This window comes from Pholcus phalangioides, unplaced genomic scaffold (assembly GCF_987345545.1).
Source record: "Pholcus phalangioides strain wild (caught in Gottingen) unplaced genomic scaffold, Ppha-v1.0 ptg000001l_1, whole genome shotgun sequence".
Taxonomy (NCBI): Eukaryota; Metazoa; Arthropoda; class Arachnida; order Araneae; family Pholcidae; genus Pholcus; species Pholcus phalangioides.
Window position 1 is genome coordinate 9,442,520 of NW_028301594.1, and position 25,656 is coordinate 9,468,175.

Consider the following 25,656-nt stretch of genomic DNA (forward strand, 5'->3'; position numbering starts at 1 on the left):
AATTTGCTAGTAATTCCATCGATACCCTGATCGAGTTTGTCGATAAAAAGTGAAAAAAGTATGGGGCCAATGACACTTCCCTGAGGAACTCCACTTGTGACGCCTGTCCAACCAGAGAATTCCCCGTTCACCATAACTCGTTGCGACCTATCTCTTAACCACGATTCTATCCAATTCAGCAAGTTGCCCCCTATTCCAATCTCGTGTAAACGCTTCAAGAGTTTGCCATGTTGGACCCGATCGAATGCCTTCTGGAAATCAAGGTAAACAACGTCGACATTTTTGCTCTTACCCAAAGCCTTAGTCACGTAATCATAGAAGCAAAGGAGGTTAGTTACACATGACTTCCCCTTCCTGAACCCATGCTGATTATCCGACAATACATTATTCTCGTCTATCCACTTCACAAACTGCCTTTTGATGATAATTTCCAAAATTTTCGAGAGGGAGCTCGTCAAACTCACTGGACGATAATTAGACACCACTTCTCTACTACCCTTCTTAAATATCGGAACAACGTTAGCCAGTTTCCAATCTCTCGGGACGATACCCTCAGCAACACTACTCCTGTATATCTGTGCGACTGGCCCCAACAATTCATTAGCACCTTCCCTGAGAACCCTGGGATAGACATCATCTGGTCCTGGTGCTTTGCTTGCACATACATTTCTTAGAAGATTTAGGACCTCCACGTCTTCCACTTGAATATCGTTGAGCGTTTTATTACCCCATGCAACACCCGTATATCGAATATCATTATCTCCATTAAAAACCGACGCGAAAAAGTCATTGAAAGCACTACACATGCCTACATTGCTCTCTACTTTTGAGCCTCCTATCGAGAGGGGGCCAACTGTCCCCTTACATCCATTATTGACGTATCGAAAAAATGATTTTGGGTCAGAGCCAATGTTATCTGCCAACCTAGATTCAACTTGCTTTTTACTATCCCTTATCGCTTTCTTCAACAGTCTTCTTTTATCAGTAAACAATGATAGGTCACCTCGTCCACTTTTATACTCTCTGAATGCTCTTTTCTTTTCAAGATAAAGGTTCCGCACGCTATCCGTGAACCATAGAGGGTGTGATGTACAAACAGCGAGCCCGATTACAATCGAGCCCGGATATAACGAAGTCTTAAGGAAATCTAAAGAAAATTCACAATATCTGATCTGCATTATAACCGATAGATGATAAATACTTGAGTTTAATGAGGGGGATCCCACTTGAAGCAGCGTTCCTCAACAGACCGAAAAGCCTGGATGCTCAACTTCGAGTCCACTGACTCGAAGTTGTCCTCAGATAGTGTTGACAATTTAATTATAGTTAAAATGAAAAGTATATTCACGGGCGTCATTGATATTGACGATATTCACATAAGAGAAGGTATCACGACCTAAATTAAAAAGAGCATCCAGGCTTTTCGGTCTGTTATGCCGTGCTCGAGGCCTTTGACATAGGTCTGTATAGAGAATATCAGACCCATACATATCTTGAAAGGAAAATACTATGTAAGGTAGTAGTAGTTCACAATGTGTGCATCGTGACTTTTTGAGGGCGTCATCAATCTGTATCATAAGCAATCTGCCGATAATGGTGTGCCTGTTGAGGGTGCTTCAACTTTGTTGTTTATCAGACTCGAGCCGTGCATAAACGTTGACTGAGGCAAGGTAGTCATACTTGGTAGAAACTAAAAGAATCATTACTGTAAATGGTCTGTCGAACTGAGAGATAGATGGGGTTTTTTTCCCAGCCCAAGATATAAAGAAAACAGATATTTTCAGGATATTATATCGAGGTGAACTCGGAAAGAAAAGCCATCTGGTCTCCACCAGGACTCGAACTGAGACCCGCTTGCAAAGCGGTCAATCATGCTACCATCTACATCACTGGAGACACGAACCTGTTTTTATTCCATTTATATCTTGGGTTGAGAAAAAAAAGCTGTATCGCTCCCTACCGTCCCACCTGGGGGCAATTTTCTGAAGTCAATGGAGGCTACTAATGCCTATACTTTAGCGCTTCACGCCACAGTGCGTGAAATAAGGGAGGCGGGGTCGTGTCTCTCCAGTGATGTCGATGATAGCATGCTCGCCCGGTTTGCAAAAAAGGCTTGGTTTCGAGACCCGGATGAAACCAAATAAAATTTTTTTCCGAGGTCGCCCGGCATAATATCCAGAAAATATGTTTCCTTAGCCTGTTGAACAGTTACGGACATTTTAATGGTTCCGAGGTTCACAAAAACTGAGAAACGCTGATGTAAGAAAAACTGTGTTAATGTCTAGCCTCTTTGTTGCAGTGATTCTACAAATTAACAGAACCAGTGCTATCTATAGCTATAGATCGCTGTGCACTGAAAAACCAAACACAACACACAAAAACCAAGTGCAACGTTAGATACGCACTCCGACTGTTAGGTATGAACAATTTGTTCCAGATTCTGCGAAGTAGACTGGAAGAAATCTGGGCAGCGAAATATGATCGAATCCTGGTGTTCACACAGTGATATCTATAGCAAGAGATCTTAATTTGATCTTATCTATAGATCAAGCTGTCAGAACACACCTACAGCCTTTTCAGGAATTATACAGTAACAGCTAATTCACATTTCCAACTTTGTTCCTGAAAGAGAATTGCTAATTTTATGAAACTTAATACTAGAAAAAAAATCCCATTCTTCGAAAAACTTCGTTATATCCGCTATTCACAACTTCGCCAATTTTTTATAAGCGATATTTTTAACACCGTTTTGGTATTGAAGGTTCACCGGGACCAAAAAAATACGCTATAACCGATACTTTGTAATGTCCGAGTTCACTATAAGCGAATTCGACTACATTATGTCAATTGATGTATCAGATATAACTGCATTTGTTTATTACTCGCGATAAAATTGTTGATAACTCGAATAAAAACCATCGTATAAATGTAAAAAAAAACGAGAAAAAGTGTTTTTATTATCCACATGTAATATGGCAGTATTTACAACCAGTTTTGTGTGATGACATATCCTCATATGCATGAGGATATATATTTATTTTAGGACTTTGTTCTCATAAGACAGTCACTTTTACGGCTTCCTCAGCTGAACAAGCGTCCGAGTGACATTCCAGGACTTCGATTTCACCTTCTGCGTTCGCACGATGGAAACTATCTCGTTTTCTCAAAAGACTACAAGGAAAAAATAACGAATAATTGTCTTAAAAAAATCAATCGTGTTTAACTGAAATATTAATCCTAAAACATAACAGATATAAAATGAAGGAAGTTACGTTTAGGAAGAAGTTATTTTTAATTAATATACATTAAAATGCAATAAAAAGATCAAATGAAAGTGCACAGTTCAGATGAGGACTGTTATATATTTACAATTTGAAAAATTTCACTGCTTTGCGATAATGATGGCTTTGGATTAACGACAATCTAGATTCAAACTCCACTCTCGGTGGTGATCGGCTATAGTTGATTTTCTGTGGTTTTACTTCGAAAAAGTAGTGAATGCGAGCCGATCCACCATAAAAAAGGTATAGAGAGCATTCAAGCCAACAGCATTGATAATATCCACGCATATTGCAACAGGCAAAATAACCTGCCGGGTTCTTTACTTCCGAATTGAAAACACAGGTGGCAGCACTTCTCTAACGAGCATTCCTCAAAATCAAACTTCACTTTATAGGTACGGGACACATATACGGCGCATTTAGACATTCCGATTCGTTAGTGAACATTTACTAGTTGCGTGTTAGTTAAAAACATTTCGAAGATTACATGTCGTTTCTTTGGTGCATTGTTAGTCACCGAGAACTATTAAACGCTTCAGCAACAGCTCAAGATTCTTGTTTAATCCTCATTCTCCCAAATTTATTTGTCGCATATTGCGTCAACTTCTCTCTAAAAAATTAAATTTCTCTTTCTCTCACTCCCCTCTCAATACTAAGCACACCGATTTGAAACCACGTGGCATTTGTAGCCATCCTGGTCCGATGTGGGCGATTCAGGGGTAATATTGCTGTTTTTTGGAGAAAAAAGTTGTCTAGTTTTCACATTTATAAAAGCCGTTTAGCTCTCTTTACACGCTGTGACCATTCTGTGGAATAGTTTGTGCCAATGTACGCCGTATCGCAATTCATTTAACTACACCTAAATTTTGAACTGAATTTATGAAAATTAACTCGACTAACACGAAACTAGATTAATTAATCGATTCTCGGAGAGATATTTGAAGTTTTCCTTTATTACATTCTTCATATAATTTTCTGAATTGCAAATAACAAGAACTGGTAGAAGTATAACAAGTAGTTACAAATCAACTTATACTATTGTGATATGTTTTCTTTTTTTAGATAAATCAACGTGGTTTTTTTTGCATCATAATCAAGAGAGTAATTCCGTGTAAGTATAATTTCATTTCCATTGATGTTTCACTTGGTTGATTGATTTTAGCCGAGCTAATGAATTTATCAATGCAGAAATATTTTTCATGCACACACACCGTCATTGCTTATACTCAAATATATGAATACATTTACGTATTACATTTGAATTGTAAAAATGTATTTTCTTTTATCTAGTATAAATCATTTTTATCGGAATTCCAATTCTTATGTTTAATAAGTTCTATTTGATATGCTGGGTGTTGCCTTGAAGTGGTGACAAACTCAGAGGGGTGATGCAAGGCTAAATTTCCATAGAGCATGATGTCGTAAACCACGTTGTGTCGGTGAAAATCGTGAAAAAATACTTATGAAGTGACAAATATCGCCAGCTCGCGGCTGCAACTTCGAACAACTATAATCATTTCTCTTCGTCTACTTTCCGACACTGAACTGTGCTCCACAGGCTGTATTGAAGCCATGCTGCCAAATAAATGGTGTTTCTACTTATTAGTAGCCTTCCTTTCCCACACGATTCCACGCCCTTCGTAAGTATTTTTGCGATTTTCACCGTCGAAACTTGATTTGCGATACCCGGTTCTACGGCAATTTTTGTTCCCCTTGATGCCTAATATCATCCCTCTAAGTTTGTTGCCAATTCAAAGCAACACCCTGTATAAGGATTAGCTGTATGGCATTACACAGTAACAAACTTCACGTTAGTTTCCGAACACGTACGCGCACATTCCAACATGCACCAATTCGTTGGTAGTTGGGGAATATGGACGAGGTACATGTGTGGTTTAGTGTGGCAACATTTTGCTCCCTTGTTAATATCGGAAAGCCCGGGGTTCAAGTTACCGTGATGGCGGAAATTAATTTTACTTTTTTTCCTAAACATCTATATCTCTTCACATACAGCCAGTTTTCCCCCTATATATCACATTAACAAGGGAGAGGACGTCTTTCTCTACACATACGTTGCCATCTGGTGGCCTTAGTGTCATTTTCGAGCTATTAGTCGAATGTTGCCACCGTTCATTGCATGGGGCCATTCAGCACATATATATACGCTCCAAGGATGGAACGTTCTATCTGCTTTCATAGCTCAGAGGTAGAGCACTCGTCCATCATACGAGACCAGGGTTCAAGTCCTCTCAACGCCGGAGATTAATTTTTTATAATAATTAATTTTCCCATAAACACCAATATCTTTTCATCAACAGTCAGTTTTGTAACTCCATGTTAACAACATGGAAAGGGCGTCTTTCTCTACATAAGTTCTATTTATTTTATTATCACCCTGTACGATAAAACACATAGAATCTATTCATAAAAAAATGCATACATGGTATTAAAAATAAAAACAAAATGTTTTAGCGGTTGGCTGTGAACTTTCTCCAAAAGTTTTACATGATAAAGAATTTAATCCCTTTTTTCCCCTTTTCCTCACATCTCGAATTCCCTGAAGTCACTGATGTGGCGTTAAGAGAATTTATCTGAAACTTTCCATACATTTCTTTTTTTCCTGCACGACTTTTACTTTATAATGGCATCTTACCGAGATATATCAAAATGCTCAGATGATTGCTTTTTAAATGATGCGTAAAAATTCAAGGTGGGAAAATAAAATAGGGTTTTAAGAAAAGTCGTTAAAATATTACATGTCTTCAAATAGTCTTAGTCTAGACCAGGAGTGCAAAACCTTTTTCACGGGCCAGAAACTGTATGGTGAAATAAAGGTGACCATATATCCCATATTTTACGGGACATTCCCGTAATTTTAGCCGTCCCGACATTTCTATAAAGGTCCCGTTTTTTCCAGCTTTATTTTCAGCGCATCTCATTCGAATTTCTGTTCTTTACTGAAATCAAGGAAGATTATCAATTATATGATGGCAATTATGACTTTAATTATTATAACTTTTATAGTCAGATAATATATTCATTTTACAGCAGCTTTACTTTCTCTTGATAATTTATTGGATATAATTAGCAACGTTACTTCCCTTTGACGATTTTTTGCCTGCAATTAGCAACTTAATTTTCTTTTCTTTTTTTTTTTTTTTGGCTGTAATTGGCAACTTCACTTATCTCTGACAATTTTTGGCGATAATTGACAATCCCTATTCCCTGTATTTTCTATGAAAAAAAATATCAGCTTTTTACTCTATAGAAACATTTTTACCAGAACATCTTTCGTGGGATGGATGAACCCCCCCCCCCCCCGGGCAAGCCGCATTTGGCTCGCTAGCCGGAGCTTGTGCAACCCTGGTTAAGAGGGTTGATACGTGAATTTCAGATAGGTCAGTTGTATTTACTATGTTTTTCTTGTTTTATTATAACCTTAAAAACTTATCCGTATGGATTCCAAACCTTATTTTCTTGATTTAGTGTAAATAATAGCTTTATGTATTTACCCAAGAATTGGTGATTGAGGTCGCTTATCCAACGATTTCACGATGCCATTTTTCTGGTCTGTTCTGGAAAAGAAGAAAAATTTAAAATCAAATAAACTAGTATATGTATTGCTTATCCTAAATACTGCACACAAACTTTGACTTTGTCTGGGAATAAATCCAGGCAGGGACTTTATAAATCACTCTAGCTCTACACTTGAACACTTTTGAAAAATCATCCTAACAACTTATCGAGTTTGTTCACATTATGCCATAGAAAGTAGTTGAGGGTATTAATTTATTTTAAAAAATTATTTGACCGTATAATTTTAAATATTACATAAACTTCAAAATGACAAGGAACTAAAAACATCAATTTAAGTTATATTTTATAAATATTTAAAAAGTGAAAATAATTTACTATTTTATTCCAAGCATCATGAAGAAATTTCGTACATGTGTAAGCGTAAGAGGGTAGTAATATTAGGAGATTTTAATTATCCGGGTATCGATTGGGAGATACTATCGGCTAGGGATCAATATGAGAGAGATTTTCCTAAGTTGGTGCTCTATAATTCCTTGTATCAACAGCTATCAGGAGCTACTAGAGGTACTTTTATTTCGGATTTGATTCTCACTAGTTCCGAGGATCTTGTTGAACATGTTTCGGTTGGAGACAACTTTTCTCCTAGTGACCATCGGGATATTAACTTTTTTTTGTAGCTTCTTCGTGGAGAAACCGAACAATAAAAGAATGGTTCCATGTTTCAAAGAACCAAATTCGAACTTTCGAGGAAAAGGTTAGGGTTAATTTTCACAGACCCGTTGATATCAGTGGGTGTGGTAAGTCAGACTGGAGCAATTCAGAACAAAACTCTCCTCTGTTTTGCACGATGTCATACCCTTTGTTCGTAAAAAGCGGGTTTGTTCATCGCGATCCCCCTGGTACACGGATAACGTAAGAAATCTGGAAAAGAGGAGGGCATTCAGGGAATACAAAAGTAAAAGAGGTGATCTGTTAACATTTACTGAAAAAAGAAGGGCGTTGAAGAAAGCGATATAAGGGATAGTAAAAAGGAAGTTCAATCAAGGTTGTCAGATAGCATTGGCTCTGACGCAAAATCATTTTTCAGGTACGTCAATAACAGATGTAAGTGGACAATTCGCCCTCTTAGGAGAGTCTAGGGTAGAGAGCAATGTCAGCATGTGTAGTGCTTTCAGTGACTTTTTCAAGTCGGTCTTTAACAGTAAAGGTGTTATTCAAAGTACCGGTGTATCACACTTCATAAATGTCGTTACTTACGCTTCGTAAAAATGTCAGAATTCATTCTTAGTAAACCTCAGCATCTGTATCATTGAATTTTCACCTTTTGCTATATTTTCGGCCTTTCCGCGTATAATTAAATCATTAGAAAAAGTTGTGTAGTCATTTATTCTGTAAGATGGTAAGAAAATTTACTAACAATATCTATATATTGATCATATCACGTGAAAATTCCCTGCGACGCCACAACCTGGATTTGCCTTTACTAATCTATAAAGTTGTTCCTTTGTCGTCAATCGAGTATTTCGACGTTATATCGATTGTTAAGGGACAATTCCACGTTATGGTGTGACAGGGAAGTTTCCTCTAACACAGTGATTCCCAACGGGGGCGATGGAAAGTTCCGGGGGGGTGGTAGAAGCTACGGGTATAACATAGGATTCTATGGGTTAGATTTCATTGGGGGGCAATGAGAGAAAAAAAATTCTGAAGAAGGGGGCGATGGGACAAAAAAGGTTGGGAAACTATGCTCTAACAAGATCGCGAGTAAATGGAATAGCTTACCCCCGGAGGTAGAGAATTCTCACGCAATCTACACGTACAAAGAAGGACGATTGTTGGGATAAATCGAGAACCTATCCATACTTAGATAAGAGAACCGGAATCGTTTTTATGGATAGCGTATTTTGTTTTGTATCATAATCATTAGTTTGTTTTTTTTAATTTTAGTGTGTATTAGTTTTTCGTGAAAATTGCTCTTATATATATATATATAAGAGCTCTTATATATTTATATATATATTTATTTATTTATTTATGGGCACCTTTTTTCAGTCATCTCGTTGGGCATTTTGCCTGTTGTGCCCTTTGTATTTGTAAATTATTCAATAAGTGTCACGAAGTAGAAATAATTCGTAGCGATTCGAGTGGCTGTTGTCACGAGGAGCGAATGGAAGGATACACCAAAGAAAAGCAACAAATATTCACTTGGGTTTGCCGCTGCGGAAGCAATCTTGCCATTTCCAATATTTTCCGAAAACTTCTCCGTCGTGGAGAGTTTGAAGAGCTTTCATATGCCTTGTCTCGGGAAGACAAAGAGCAAGTAGTGCACACGTCAGCTGAGAAATTCCAAACACCGAAAGAGGCAGGAAATCGTATCTCTTCCCCTGAGCAATAAAAACATAAAAAATATATATACATGCAACGAAACGAGTAGGAAAATATATTTTTCTCTTTCATTTTTTTATGCAATAAACTTTGCGAAAGTATTGGCGGGAATAACTCTCATTTTTTTCTTCTCGAAATGCATCGAATGCATTTTTTTGTTGTTTTTCCATCACAATACTTGTTTTATTAGACAGATTTTGGAACACGTGAATGAGAATTACCTTCCCAACTACAATTTTTATTGGTGTTTTTTGGGGTATTTTTTTTTCTCATTTAAGTAAAACGTTTTCTTTCAATAAACACCTCAACATAGAAGAATCAGATTGAAAACAAATTGTTGGGTTTGTTCAACAGTCGTAACAAACTAACTGTTGTTGAATAAAATGATAACGTTTTATAAGATAATGACTTGAAAAACATGTGTGTGAAGGATTTGAACCATTTTAATTGGAGGCATATGAAGAAGATCTCTGATTTTGTTCTGAAAGATTTTTCCGTATGTTTGGGGTGATTTTGGGGCGCTGATTCCGAATCTGGTATTGATTCTCTCAAATTGGCTCTGCTTCTTGTGATAAAGGGAAAATCAAATTTTAATACTAATACATAAGCAGCATACAAATCACATTCGAACTGTGCGAAATGTAAACCAATAATAAATTTAATATCAATAAATAAAGACTACTACTAAGTCTATGAAAAGAAAAATAAATGAAAAATATTGAAAATAAAAATTATACGCAAAAATTAGTCGCTGCAGACTATATTGAAATGTTGGGGCTATTGTAACAAAAACTAGAGCCAATTGGGTAAAATCCGCAGCAGTTTCAAAATTAGCAGCCCCATTATGCACCAAAACCGTTGTAATTACTTTGCGAAACGCACATTTTATTTTTAGTTGGGCAGAGTAGTAACATCATGTTTATATCTTACGATTTACCTGTATGTGCAGGTACCTGCGTTGAAATAAAGTATTTTGTGACAGCAATATCACCTACAAATTTCATTACTCCAGTTGAATACACTCCTCACGTGTGACAACTGTTGTCAAAGATATAAATCATCCCACTTTTACTCTAATTCAGCAGTAATCAAGATGGATATAAAAGACTAGACTTATGAAAACATTTGAGAGGAAACCATAAAGAAGCTGCTTAAGATCGGTGCTGATAAAAGAATGATGCAAATTAAGTTTGAAGAAACGCGGAACACTTTAAAGCTTTTTCAAAACGGAATGGAATAATAATTATTTTGGTGGGATATTGTATTGCTTATTTGTGTTGATAAAAACTCGATTATATATTTGATCATTTAATGGCTGAAAATGTTACGGTACATGTGATGCATCCGGTGATTATACATAATCGCAGACCATTTTGGTGAGTTTGATAAATTTTGAGAATTCATCTCATTTATCCGTGATTAAGTGTATTCCCATTCTATCAGTCAGTATGATAAATCGTCAATGAACTATGTACCGAATTTTACCGGACATTATGGTTAAACTTTAGTCTGTAGGAATAATTCGTGTTACACATCAATTTTGAACTAATTGTAACGTCAGTTAAATGCGAATAAAACCAACGATGCAAGATTGATAAGAAATTTTGTGTGTGTGCGCGTGCGTGTGTGCGCGTGCGCGTGCGCGTGAGTTTGTGTGCGTGCGCGTGTGTTTCTGACTTCTCTTCACATTTAATTTAATTTTTAAGGTAAAATCTTCCATTGTTTTAAGTACCGTAATTAACAAGGTAGCAAAGCGGGTGCACTCTTGGTTCTGCTTGATCAATGACTTGACGTCTGTTGCTACGGACTCCATCGCTTCATGAGACACAGCCCTTCTTATATGACCCTGGATTGAACGCAAGTGATATCTCCGCCTAATTTTTCTATATTTATACAATTTAACAACTTTATTTGGGAATTACTCAAAATCACCGGTAAAACTGATAAATTAACAAAAATTCTTAAAACTTACCGAGATTAATGGTGATTACACAAAATCACCCGTTTATCACAGTTACGGTAACAGTAATAAAGTTTGAGCATGCAAAAGAATCTAAGAAGAATTTGCAATTTTCTTAAATAAAATATGTTTCGAGGTTGATAGAAAATTTTTTAAAAAGAATATATATTCATTAATTTTTCTTTTAAATATCGTTTGGACATTGAAAAATCGTGACGTTCTTGACATTTTGTTCTCGTTCCGTCGATGGCGAAAGAGCTTCTGCTCCGTGGGACACCATAAACAAACATTCGATGGATGAAAACATAGTTGGTCTTTTGCCAACCGGTTCAACAGACTCAAACGGAATTCGATTTACTTTTTTGAAGAGAGAGAGAGAGAGAGAGAGAGAGAGTAAGTTCTTCAAGGAAAATCTCCCATTTCTTTCTTTTACAAATACGACCTTAACCTCAAAGAAAATGCTTCATCATCAGGCGCCACCAACTTACCGATTGCATGCAAGATTCATGTGTGTATGTGTTTGTGACGCCAGAAAGTTCCAGGAGGAAAACAAAAATAAGGAAAAGGAAAAGAAGTTTTAGTATAGTATATCCAAGATGCATTAGTCATTCTCGGAACCATATGTTTCGCTCATTCGGTAAAACTTTTCTGGGAGGGTAAATTCGTCGAAGAAAAATCGAAACATAACTACAGTTTTCTCTGTGGTTTTCGGGAAAACAAGTAAGAAAAATTCCGTTTTTCTCTCATTTTGTCAATGTCAACTCTTTGATTCTTTTCCCCTTCTTCAGAGCCATCGGAGTAAATCGATTTCTCCCTCATTCCTCTCCACAAAAGACAAAAACTCAATGACATGGAATTTCCATTTAATTTTTATTTTCGCTTTTTTTTAGACTATTTAAAGAAATTAGGCGATGCGTTCAGCTTCATTCCGAAGTTATTTCAGGTCGTGGAAAATTTCTTGAAGTCGTAATGAATCTGTAACAGACTTTATGCCACATGGTAGATGTCTTGATGATTTTGGTAACTATAATTTGAAATTAATTGTAGAAACTGTATCTAGATATTATGTTGTATAGACTATATAGTCAAAAGTCTGTCCACTGGAAACTCGAGAAAAATACTAAACGAATAGCTCTGAAATTTCAGTCATATATATATATATATATATATCCTATGTTAGTACTCACTATTTTGAATGAAAATTTGGTCACGAGTGCGTTTAGGGGACCGACAAATAATTAAATAAGAAAAAATGTTTTTGATTAACCTTGTACCAGAAAAAGCAGCAAATGACTTGTAACTTTATCAAAATGTTCTACTGACTTTGGGGTATATGTCTGTGCATTTTCGTGGGTGCATTCGCACGTATATTTATGAAAATATAAATGTTTCCTATAAAAATTCCAATTTCTATCTCCTGTGTATATTTTGCTTATGACATGCAGAGCTTTCAACGAATATTCACGGAATTTACAAAAAAAAATGAAGCTATACAGAACACATACCGTTTAGAAATTTAAAACGTGACAAATTATTACTCAATGATATACCATTATTCATAGTAAATGTTCATTAATTGCGCATATAATACACGCGAGTTAGATAATTTTTTTTTTTTTATAATTTGACTGACAGGTATGTAGTGCATCTTATGCGAAACTTCCAGCTGAATGTCGTGGTATCGGTGATGCAGTGAGCAGTAATTTCGAAACTTGCTGAACGTAACTGAAAAAATAAGGCATTTTCCACAAATATGTATACGATTATTTTATTTTACTTGATTATTTGGAGAATAAGCCCACAGAATTATGCGAATGAGCGAAGACGAGTATCTCATACTATGTAAGAGAAGTGTTTTTGCATAACACGTGTGTATGATGTCGAAATGAGCAAACTGAAGTCAATAATGAAACAACAAGTTTTGAAATTACTTCTCACTATATAGTGACCTCTTCCTGAATTTTCACGACATTCAGCTAGAATTTCTATATAAGTTGCACTATATATCTGGCAGCCAAATTATAAGAAATTAAATTTATATTTTTCACGTATGCGCAATCAATGATCATTTTATGAAAATACTCACATCACTAATAATTTATCACATTTTAAATTTTCATAGAGCATGTTACACGCATAGCGTCATTTTTTTCTGTAAAATGCTTTTGGTTCAAAACTCCGCGTGTTATAAGCAAAACCCGTGCGAGGAGAATTGGAATATTTCAGAAAACATTCATATTTTCGATAATTTTTGCAAAATTTACACATTTGATTCAAGCATCAGTGACAATATATTACTGCAAATGGAATATATCTGGTGACTGTGCACGGTTATGCATAATCAACTCTTGTTAACCGAGAACGCACACTGACTATTATGCCATGGAGACTAAGAGGTAATTATGCATAATATTCGACCGATTAATAAATTGCAGATTATTATGCATAATCACTGGTCACTTCAGTTAGTTTTATGAGTTTTGTTTATATATTGTGAATTTATCACATTTACTGGTAATGATGAATAATACCCTAGGTCATACTGGTAAATATGATAAATCATAAACGAAATCATTCAAACAGAGTTGTGCGTAAAATTCGGTAAAATATGATGACTTCGATCAGCAACGTTGGTTTCGTTTGCACGTGGGTATCAATGCAAAAAAGCCAACATTACAAGACTGATGATAATTTTTCCTGCTTTTAACCTCTTTCCCACACACATCTGTTTTAATTTAATTGATTTTTATGACTAAATATGGTAGTTTTATGCCTATAAAGTAAAAGAACGATTAGTAAACTGACTGAATGAAGCGAGAGAGGTGATATACATACATTTTTCCATATTTAACCAAATTACCAACTTATCTAGAGAATTTTGCAAAATCGTCTATAAAAGTGACAAATATAATGAAACCTATGAAACATGTTGAGACGATACGTGATAATGTTTAGTAAACGGTGATTATGCATAGTTACCAATTTTCAAATGTTATGTCAAAATATGAGAATTTAAAATCAAATTGTGAATTGCAATACTCATGCGGATGTCTCAAGCACTTACAAGATACGATATTGTTTCTGTTGTGAGGTCAAAAAAGCACTTTGTATCATTGTTATTATTGCATTACAAATCACTTAATAATTTATTTTGAGTTACTTATATCTAAGCATTTACTTCCCCCCCCCCACCCCCGGCCTTTGCATCCTACGTGTTTATGAATTCACAAAATTCTTCGTATTCAGAGGCATCACTTTTGGAAGTATTTCAATTGATCAAAAATTCTCTATGTGCTACTATTGTGTAATCAAGCAATTATAATTGAGAGAGGCAAATTCGAATGCGTGTGTTTTCCCCCGCATACCAGTTAGGAATTTTTCAGGAGCGATGAATAGTTTAAGTGAAAGTGTTTTAAACTAGTTGTTCACAGCTCCGTACCTACGTAATAAAGTTATTCAATTATTTATCCTTCTTTTCCTGTCGGATACTTCACATGAAAAACCATTAAAGTACGTATTAACGTATTATTTCATTATAAATTTTTCACATTTACCAATTCATTTTCAGAACTAAGCTCGTAATGGATCAACATCGCAATTAATTAAATTAAATATGCACATTAGTACTTCTTTTGAAGCCCTTTTCATTAAATATTTCATTTATTTCTTTATCATATTTTTACTCATTTCTTCCGAAATTTTTCAATTTTTTTCCCTTTTATTTTGGCTAACATAGATCTTCATCTTTTCCATTGCAATTAATTATTGCCTCTTAAAGTGTTTGCTCGGTACTTGTGTGTTTCTTATTCTCCTTAACAGGATTCTGTTTAATCAGATAACGGACTATATCATGACTAAATAATAAATCACAATCCTAATAGACAACTAATGAATAATAAATTCCACCATAATGAAATATGAAGTTCGTAGTCACAAAGTGTTGAATAAGATTTTTCAATGGGAAAGAAAACTTGCCATCATGAAATAGTAAAAAAATATTGTTATTTACTCAAACAAACACAAGTAAAGTTTATGGATTCTTTCGAGACCGGGCATAAATTAAACACGCTTTTCTGAGAAAAAAATTAAGATCTCTTGGGTTTTTTCATGGATTTTTCGCTTTTTGATGTTTTGAGTAGTTTCTCCAGTATTAACTACCACAACTTTTTCTTAATATGTCTGATCCAGTCTTACAAATGATTCTCATGAATTTTTAATACAATCGGCTGAACACAAAAATAAAAATAAAATAGAAACTATAAAATCTAAGAAAAATTAAGACATTTTTTCACGTGACCTCGAGAGATTGTATAACTCAAGTACTTGAATACTTGCTTGTTCATCGATGCTTCAAACATCTCAATAATCACTCTTGCGAAATCACGGCTCTCAGAGAACACGTTTGTAAAGTAATTGAGAAGCTATAACAATATCATTAGCAATGTCAAGAATCCCGTGAATTGTACTTGAATCAAATAAACAGAAATTTGACATCGGAAATTTATTTTATATGCATACATATACAGTCATCGGACAAAAATTATAGGGATCCCATTAACAAGTTTTCCTACCTTCGGGTAATTATTGGTCAACACTCAAAATGTCTAGAGCGTATAGTTTACGCGAATGTGTGCCTGTTGCACAGGACGAGTCTCAAATACCAAGTCGATGTTTAGCATTAAAGGAATGATTGCTTTAAGACCTTCTCATAAGGACAGGGCGTGAATGTATTCTATGAAATTGCTGGCCATTGAATAGCTGTCGAGCACGTTAATCAGGAGTGAAGGCAAACGCATTTATCACCATCACACAGACATGGAAATTACTGTCGGAAATACATTCGTACAGACATAGGTCGTCTCAGACATAGTATTGCGTGTAATAAGTACCAATCACGTCGCAACCCAACAAGTGTCACTAAAAATTGTCAATAAAAGACCCCCATTCATCAATTTCAGCCCTGCGAACAGAACTGCAGTATATGACTATTCTAAGCACGCAATAATACCCTATATGGTCAGACTTTACAGAGAAGACATTATTATTATTATTAAATTATAATAATGTGAGGTACACTGCGGTAAGTGGAAATTCGGTGAAAGTGGAATCCCCATATGACTAACAATTGCTCCAAAGACTCTCAAGAAGTTGGTACTGATTGCATTCATTGTTGGAAGAAAAGGATTCAGTTGTTTAGATTCGATCAAGGTTTGGTCAACAGACAGTTTGAGAATCAGTTTTATTTCTTTCATTCTATTGTTTAACTGTGTGTTATTAGTTAAAATTTTGCCGCAAAACGAATAGAAACCAAGCGAATATGGCATGAGCGTGTTGTTGAATTAGGATTAAGAAACAAATAAAACATTCTGGGTGTTTTTTTCTCTAGAAAAATTATGAAGTGTAAATACGTTGTATATATAAATAACAATTTCCCATGCTTTTTTCTAGGACATTAGTTTTGGACTGAACATTGGATTAGTTTGGAATGACTGAAAAACTACGTCTTCTCCATGTCCATTGTGAACTGCATTGAGGTAAGATAAATTTCATGGTAAGGAAACCGCAATATGATTTATGAATGTCGATATTTTTTTCCTTCGACCTTTTCTGCGTCCGAAACGTTCGTAAAGCTGCAACAGGCAATCCAAGGCTGAGGTGCAACTTCAGCAATAGGCTGTGTCCGCCAATGCCAACATCACAATGAAATCCTTATGCAAGTGTTAGAAACTGAAAAATTCAGGAATGAGCTGCATTTTATAGGACTCCGATTCGCATATTTAAAGTGATTTGCTTCTATGCAGCGCTCTCTGTTGACTAAATTTGGAACTGGATTTTTTCATGTATTAAAAAAAAGGAATTCCCCCTTCGTGAGTGAGAATTACTTTTTCACAAAAAGCATTCACTTCAAATTCCTTGGATATTTATAATTTTTGAGTATAATAAAATGAACTAATGGGACATCCTGTATATCAACCATGAATATCCAGAATTTACAGAAAATAAAAATTAGGAAAAAATTCTATATGAAAAAATAAATAAATTTCTCTCTCTCTCGATTAGTTTAATTTTCAATCTACCAGCTCAACAGTACATTAAAGTTTAATTCATTTTATAGGACTCTGATTTGCATATTTCCTGTGATTTGCTTTTGTAACAGCGCTCTCAGTGAACAATATTTTGAACTGGCCTTTTTTGTTTCATTTTTTCCCGTACCAAAAAATATTCCCCCGTCGTGTGAGCGTGAGAACAACTTATCACAAAACGCATTCAAATATAGCTTCAAATTCCTTCAATTCTTATGAATTTTTGAATAATTTAGGAATTTATGGGACATCCTATACATCAATCATAGATTATCCAGGATTCACAGAAAATCAGGAAAAATTAGATATAAAAACAATAATATAAATTACTCTCTATCTCGATCAGATCAATTTTTAATATACTAGTTCAACAGCATTTTTCCAGATTTCACTTGTTTTCCATTCAAAATCTTTTTCCATTCCTCGCTTTTTTGATTTTTATCGTTTTCCCCCTTTTTTTTCAGATCAAAGGAAACAACTATATACAGTACGAGTAAAAAGAGTATAATGACAAAAACAGAAAAAAAACAAAAACAAATAAGCTCAGAAATTTTCAATTGTGAAACAGCTTGTCGAATTCATAACGGCCCGATGAACAGAAATGGAAAGAAAAGAACTGTCGCAGATGTTTTTCCCGTCCTTGATTTGAAATGGAACAAAAAAAACAACAGTAAAATCTTATACTGGAATACAAGTATTTTTGTTTTCATTAATAGAAATTGTCTGCCCTGAAGGGATGGAAAGAGTTTTCTCTACTCGATCGCGCGTCTTCTCTTTCTCATATAGAACCCCATGAACCCTGAAAATTAAGCCATTCCGGTTACTGTTTCCTCCCCATCCATTTCGCCAAATATCACTGCGATGTTTTTCGATTGATAGGTTTCTTAATCATTCATTACTTTTATCCGTGATCCTTCGGTAAGTTCTACAAGAAATATACCTGAGATAAATTTACTTTAAAAAAAAAAAGGATTATATCCTTTGAAAAAGTGTTTTGTGCTTCAAAAATCAGTGAAAATATATCTTTTAAGGAAACAGTTATTTTCCGGATATTACGCTGAGGTGAGCTCGGAAAGAAAAGTCATCACGTCTCCGCCGGGACTCGAACCCAGGCCCTCTTGCATACCGGGCAAGCATGCTACCATCTATACCACTGGAGACACATGAATCTGCCATTCTAATTTCACGCACTGTGTCGTGAGGCGCTGAAGTAGAGGCAGTAGCCTCTCTTAACTTCAGGAAATGGCCCCCGGGTGGGACGGTTTAGAGAGATATAGATGGCTTTTTTCTCAGCCAGAGATATCAAGGAAACAGTTATTTTCCGGATATTATGCTGAGGTGAGCTCGGAAAGAAAAGTCATCACGTCTCCGCCGTCATACTTCAGCGCCTCACGACACAGTGCGTGAAATTAGGAAGGCAGATTCATGTGTCTCCAGTGGTGTAGATGGTAGCATGCTTGCCCGGTGTGCAAGAGGGCCTGGGTTCGAGTCCCGGCGGAGACGTGATGGCTTTTCTTTCCAAGCTCACCTCAGCATAATATCCGGAAAATTACTGTTTCCTTGATATCTCTGGCTGAGAAAAAAGCCATCTATATCTCTCTAAACCGTCCCGACCGGGGGCCATTTCCTGAAGTTAAGAGAGGCTTCTAATGCCTCTACTTCAGCGCCTCACGACACAGTGCGTGAAATTAGGAAGGCAGATTCATGTATCTCCAGTGGTGTAGATGGTAGCATGCTTGCCCGGTATGCAAGAGGGCCTGGGTCCGAGTCCCGGCGGAGACGTGATGACTTTTCTTTCCGAGCTCACCTCAGCATAATATCCGGAAAATAACTGTTTCCTTGGTATCTCGGGCTGAGAAAAAAGCCATCTATATCTCTCTAATATATCTTTTGCCGATTAAAAATCAGAGGTTTTTAAAGTTTGACAATTTGTGCTCCCCTTTGATTCAACTCATTTGAATCCCCAAGACGCCTATTACGTCAATTTTTATTGGCCCGTAAATCAGAATAATCCATAAATTTTTATTTTCCCTACATCAACGGAATAACCCGTGAATTTTTTTTATTGTCTCCCAAACTGAAAGCGGAGTAATCCTTGAATTTTTACCGTCATTCATCATCGAAATTGAAAAATGATTAAATAGAATTCTGTTTCTCCTTAATCCCACACACACACACCGAAAGTGGAGTAATCCATGATGAATTTTTATTTTGTCTCATGACCGAATGCCAAATAATCCGTGGATTTTTTTAAGGTCCCTTAGCACAGAAAGAGGAACAATCCTTGAATTTTTATCGTCCGTCATCACAAAAAAGTAGAATAATTAATAAACATCTTTCATCAATATAATTAAGGGATTATCCGTGAACTTTTATTTTCTCTCACCAACAAAAATCAGAAAAATTCATGAAGTTTCGTTGAAGTTTCATCAAAAAAGCAGAATATTATCCATGAATTATTTATTATCACTGAAAGCAGTGATCCTTGAAGAATTTTTACTGTCCTTCATCACCGAAAAGTGCAATAAACCATATATTTTCGTTGCCACTTGCCACTTTAGAGTCGTGATGTAAATGCGTTGATCACTGAATTAACTATCAGTGACTAATAGTGACGAAGTAAACACTTCATGTGGCCATGCCTGAACATGTTGGGAAAAACAAAGGTCACCATATTATTATTTATCTATTCAACTATGTTAGGGGTACACGCACCGCTTGGAGCTCCATGAAGAGATCCGTTAGCTTGAATGAGAAAGTTATAAAATTTTTAATCTTACGTCATAATATACATACAGTAAAAGTCATTTATAACGACAGTTCCCAATCAGAGAGAAAAATGTCGTTATAACGGGCTTATCGTTATAAACGAATTTCAGTTTTTTTTCATTGTGGAAACATATACATTTGAAAAAAGAAAACAAACGAGATAAATTTATCTTTCATTTCGAACTATACTTGCTGAAATATACATCTAGAGTTTACTGCTCACGCTCTTTTATGTGGAAAAACCATTTTACCCGCATTTAACGCTGTTTTTTCCTCCGTTTTTCGAATTCGAATATCTATCTGAATATTGCACTTAGAAGCATGATTTCTTTTGATGCCATCAGGAGAGACAGAGTAATAACTTTCTAATCGGATTGTTGAGAACACGGGAACCGTATTGAAATTAAATTTTCTATTTTGTGACGCTGTATTTCACCTCCCTAAACTGCTACAGGATAATTTTTGAACGCCTGTTGAGCATTTTATAAATTGGAATCATATCTCTACGATGGACGGTTGATGATATTAAAGGCCGTGCTAGCACTTACATGACACCATGTATATAACAATACGACGATATACAACATGTCTTCTTGTCTATGGGGAGGTACTGATATGCTCCGTGGCCCTATTTATAAGTATCTATAAAGTGGTTGAAAATATTAAAAAGAAATGCCATTCTTTTACGGTCCATTTTATGTACAATTCTTTAAGAAAGGGAAAGAAAAACATTGTTTTTTTAAAGAATTTCAAGCAAGTTGTGATTTTTATTCATAAATAACTCACTATAAGGGAATATTCTCTGTATCTTAAACATGAGATTTTTGACGATCACTTGCGAATTACTCATAATAACGAGATTCTCGTTAAATGCCATACTCATTATATAACGGACTTTTACTGCACTGAATATTGTTCTGTAAAAGGATTTTTGTCTTTTATTCAATTGGCACAAGGTGTCCATTTCATCCATTTAATTGGGTCGTGGGTGGGGGTTTGTTGGCTCGATCATATAGACCAAAAAAGATAAGCTTTTCAAACCTTGCTCGCAAAATAGCTGTAACTAGCAAAACTGACATGAAAAGTTGTGCTTAAATATTTAATCACCCGTTGAACATGCAATACTTCTGTGGGATAGAACGACAAAGCCATTTGTATTTTGTTGTAAATCGCTCCCACATGGCCTATTCACTATACATATAAATACGATCTTCGTTGACATATGTAGATTAAAACTTTCATTATAGGACTCTGGAACAAGCAAATCCAATGTTTATCCACTCTGCCGCTTTTTCGTGAAAACCTAGGAGAGATATTAGCCATGCGTTTAATAGCCTGAAGACAAGTTAGTGTAATAAGCAAAGACGAAACGCATAAATAATTTATGACTCCCTACCCTTTTGTAGCAGCAATGAAAAACATCTTCAAGACATCGATTTACGGACTCAATTCAGCTGGAAATGAGATGTTTAGCCGAGAATTTTCCTGCTGGTTTAATGCTACGTATAAATTTTTCGCTGAGAAGTGTGAAGTGCTTTTTTGCAATTCAAATGCCTAAGAGAAGTGCGTGATCATCCTATTTGTGTTATATCTTGAATTGTTTTAAGAGAGTTGATTAATAATTCACGTTACGTTACGGGGGAAAAAACCTGGATTGCACGTATTATCGACGTTCATCCTCATCAATGTAAATACATTCAAAGCAATGTGGGTACAATTCATTACTGGCTAATTTCGCAACGTAGTAGAAAAAAGCTTCGAGGAAATCTTTGAAGAACTTATTTTTTAAAGAGTTTTCGATTCTCTCATCAATGATCTGCCATTTCCTCAAAATTATCCACCACCCTTGGGAATCCGGTGGATTCATTCATTTAGCGTTATGGCTATGCAAGTGTGCTTTTTTTGTCTAATTTGTGAGTATTCGCCCTAAATATGTTTGTAACTCAGTTAAGGCCTCTTAAATAATGTGTGGTTTTCTGGCTTTTTACTTACCTGGTAATGAATGTAAGGAACGATGATGGGGAATAAAAGACTCGAAGATTCGATGAAACGGAATCCGGCCTCCCTCACGACGACTGGTAACTGCTCCCTCGTCCATATATTGAGAACAATGAACGCCGCCTGCGAGAAGAGTTTCGCTGATGCATGTGATATGATTGGTATAAGCCAACCTAATTGTGAAAATTAAACATATTAATTCTGCAATCACGACAATTCACGATAAAAATCTTCAATCGTGTTTCGAAAAATAGATGGCAGCACTATAACAAGCATTACACAGAAACAAACTTCACGTTACGTTCACGACACGTACACTCACACATATTGCAACATATACCGATTCGTCAGAAGTTCCACAGAGGAATGGGGAAGAGTTCCACGTGTGGTTCAGATGACAATCCTCTACCAATGCAGAGTAATTCAAAATAAATGGTACAAAAAGAAAACATGACTGCGACTGCTGTAATTATTTTTATTCACACATACATTATCACCATAATGTGAAAGATTAATTATTCTAGTTTTATTTGACAACACTGAAAAAGCTACCATCTCCTGCTTGTTCACATGAAATGATATTTTTCAGAAAAGTTTTCGCCACGATCGTGCCAGCGTTGCTTTTGAACAAATAGTATGTGGAGATTAATATGCCCTGCACTAACTTGGTTGAAATAAAACTGAGCGAAGTGAATTATTTCTTCACAAAAGAAATTGAGAATTTAAAAAAAAATAAGGATTTGGTGGCATTTATGTTTTTAATGCATTTTTGAGTATCAAAACTGCAAAAATCATCTTGAAAATTCCTAGTTACATTTAGGAGATTGTGCTAATTGGGATTTGGAAACTAAAACTTACGATTTGGAAGCTGAATGAAAAAGCGTATTCACATGAAAATGAAATACATTAATTTCGGTTTTAATGTTTTCAAGCGCAGAGGTATTGCTGTTCACGAGATATTAGAGGAATTCTAAGGAACTTACCCATCCTCGTAGAGCAGAATATCGTGAAAAGGCACATCGAAGCACTGAAGGCACAAGTGATGAATGCCGCGCATCGCCTTCCCACACAGTATAAAATACCCACGGCCACGACTATTGCCATGAGTTCGGCTAGTGCGCACGCGGTGAACCTCAGCTGCACCTCTTCACCCGGTTGCACGTGGAAAGCAAAATACGAAAGGCCTACAACCGAAGTCGATGAAAACGACCTGGAACATATTTAAAAAAACTGGCTTTCATATTATTCTTGAATGCAAAATTCATTTCCCATCTCAACTAAGTTAACTAAGAAAAGAAGCTTCAGCAACTTTTATATTCAAATCTGAATTTTTCAAGTGGACCCAGTGACTATGGGATAAAACAACATGAGTTTTGAATATTTGAAGATACTGAACAATCATTAATTGAGGAACTAATTTTCAAAAATAACGTTTACACTTTTGCTACATGCGTTTGCTCTAGAAACGTAGAAAATATCCCAACAGGTAACATATAGAAATAGTTGAAGAATATTTAAATACTATGTTTCTCTTGATAAGCATTCAAGGCAGCTACCTATGTTTTTGGTTTTGGAAATGTTCCTTTTTGAAAGTGGAAATGCTACCTTATGATTTTAAAATTCGAGGTGTTCAAGTCTGAAAAATGAGAAATTTCTCTTTCACCTGTTGGTACCAGAATGTTTTATGTAGCCCACGAAGGCACCCCTTACTACCGTCTCGTCATTAACATAAGAAACACGATCATTCTACAGTGAGACCTCCGATAACGGACACTCCCGTTAGCGGGCACCTGCACTAACGTAAATTTTTTTGAATTATATCGACGGGACTCAATGTACTTTACTATATATTAACGGACACGTTCGTTAGCGGACAAAACCTTTGGTTACGTGGGTGACTGTTATGAAGAGGTTCTACCAAAAAATGCCGAAGTGAATGAACGATTTGGATATGTTCCCTTTTGGCAGAAACGACTAACTTTACATTATAATTTTTAGCAAAAAATTATCTCCATTGTAATAAATCCTGTTGCATAATCCGATAGATCTCATCCCAAATATTCAGAAACCGTTGTAAAATGAATTTCGGAAAAAGAATGTGAATTTTCCCTTTTGAAAATAATTCCCTCCTCAATTACAAAGAACTAAGATAAAACTGAAAAACTTTTTTTCTTTGCTTACGTACTCTGCAGACCTTTCTAAGTACAATTATTTCCTTTATTTCTAAGTCGTCAATTATTAATGCAGAGAACAGCAGTAGCAGCAGCAGCAGCAACCACAAAGAAAATGAAGTTTTCATAAGCATTCCATAAGCTCCATGACTCGCGGGATTAAGTGGCATATCAAGGAAGTAATGTGTATGGAAGAACTCACCATATGAAGATCAATAAGACGAATTTCCGTCTCATATTAGGAGTACTCAAGAGATCGCAAACTGTATGTCCTCCGGTCTCTTTTTGTCTTTCTTCTTGCAAAGCCATTTCAATGCGAAACCGCCTCTGTAATAAATCAAAGGCAAAAAAGAGGACCGCATGAGATCTGGAAATAAGCCAGAGTCTAGATACTCATTCGGTAAACAACTACTACAAACGCACACGAATCCAGTTCCTATTATTTTTTTATTAATAATAAATAATTCATATTCCTAATGTAAATCATAATTTATATGGATCTCAATGATGGTGGTAAGTATCAATTAATAACATGCAGTAACTTCTTGATTATGGAGTTGTTTTTTTTTTTTAAATTTCATATGAAAAATGAAATGTACTGAAGTCGTGAACGTATCTGTTTGAATTTATATACATAAATCTTAAAATAAGTGGTTAAATTTCAAAATTTTGGTATCAGAAGTTACCTGCATGCTAACGACATAATCTGGGGAAAGCCTCGTACCGTTCGTTGTCGCGATGTTCCTCAGTAATCGACCGGCTTCTTCGTATCGACCAGTGGACAGCAACCAACCAGGAGATTCTGGAAAGACCCTAACCATCTGCTGGATTATGGTGTGAGTGATATCAAGATATACACAAGAGTATGTGAAAAAAAATTGTTCATAATAAATCCAGTTTCGGATATGTTTAAATTAAATTTATATACAAGATATATATAAATAGGAAAAAGAAATTTTCACCAATTTAACTTCAGCACTAATCAAAATTTTATACCTCATGGGACTTTTGTTTCTGAATGTGTTTTTCAGATTGCAATATAACGCTGCATTTCATTCAAAATTCCGAATAATCGCATGGATAATTAACGATCGGCATTATTTCCATTGAAACACGTACTTAATTCCAGTATTTATTTATTTTTATAAATCATCACCACAACCTTAAATGCAATATAACCGAATGTAAGTTGCCAATTGCCAAAAATTGATAATCAACCACTTTAACTAAAATAGCATGATTTTATATCAACACGTTTGTTTAAAATTAACTTTGAACTATGGGTCCATGAATTTCTTGCTTTTGCTCCTCAATTGTTAATTTCACTTGCGCCAATACTTTCCTATACAATAAATATTTTCTTACATTATACATGATGATTCATAACCCATTTAAATCCATATCAAAATGGCAGGTGATATGACTCGGATACGTTTTGACAGAAAGTTCAATTCAATATTAAGAGTTCCGAA

At 35.6% G+C, this 25,656-nt stretch overlaps 1 protein-coding gene across 1 annotated transcript in view; it reads right to left on the reverse strand.

Moving 5' to 3' along the window:
• Positions 1–2,977: 2,977 nt before the first annotated feature.
• LOC149089828 (beta-alanine transporter-like) overlaps positions 2,978–25,656 on the reverse strand; it is a 110,059-nt gene continuing 87,380 nt past the window's right edge. Inside the window, exons 5-11 of the mRNA XM_089235428.1 lie at positions 24,871–24,997; positions 24,387–24,511; positions 22,997–23,223; positions 22,008–22,186; positions 9,024–9,202; positions 6,794–6,856; positions 2,978–3,171 (exon numbers count right to left, since the gene is read on the reverse strand). Coding sequence (XP_089091554.1) covers positions 3,054–3,171; positions 6,794–6,856; positions 9,024–9,202; positions 22,008–22,186; positions 22,997–23,223; positions 24,387–24,511; positions 24,871–24,997 — 1,018 coding nt within the window. The 3' untranslated portion in view covers positions 2,978–3,053. The remainder of the gene's footprint in view (positions 3,172–6,793; positions 6,857–9,023; positions 9,203–22,007; positions 22,187–22,996; positions 23,224–24,386; positions 24,512–24,870; positions 24,998–25,656) is intronic.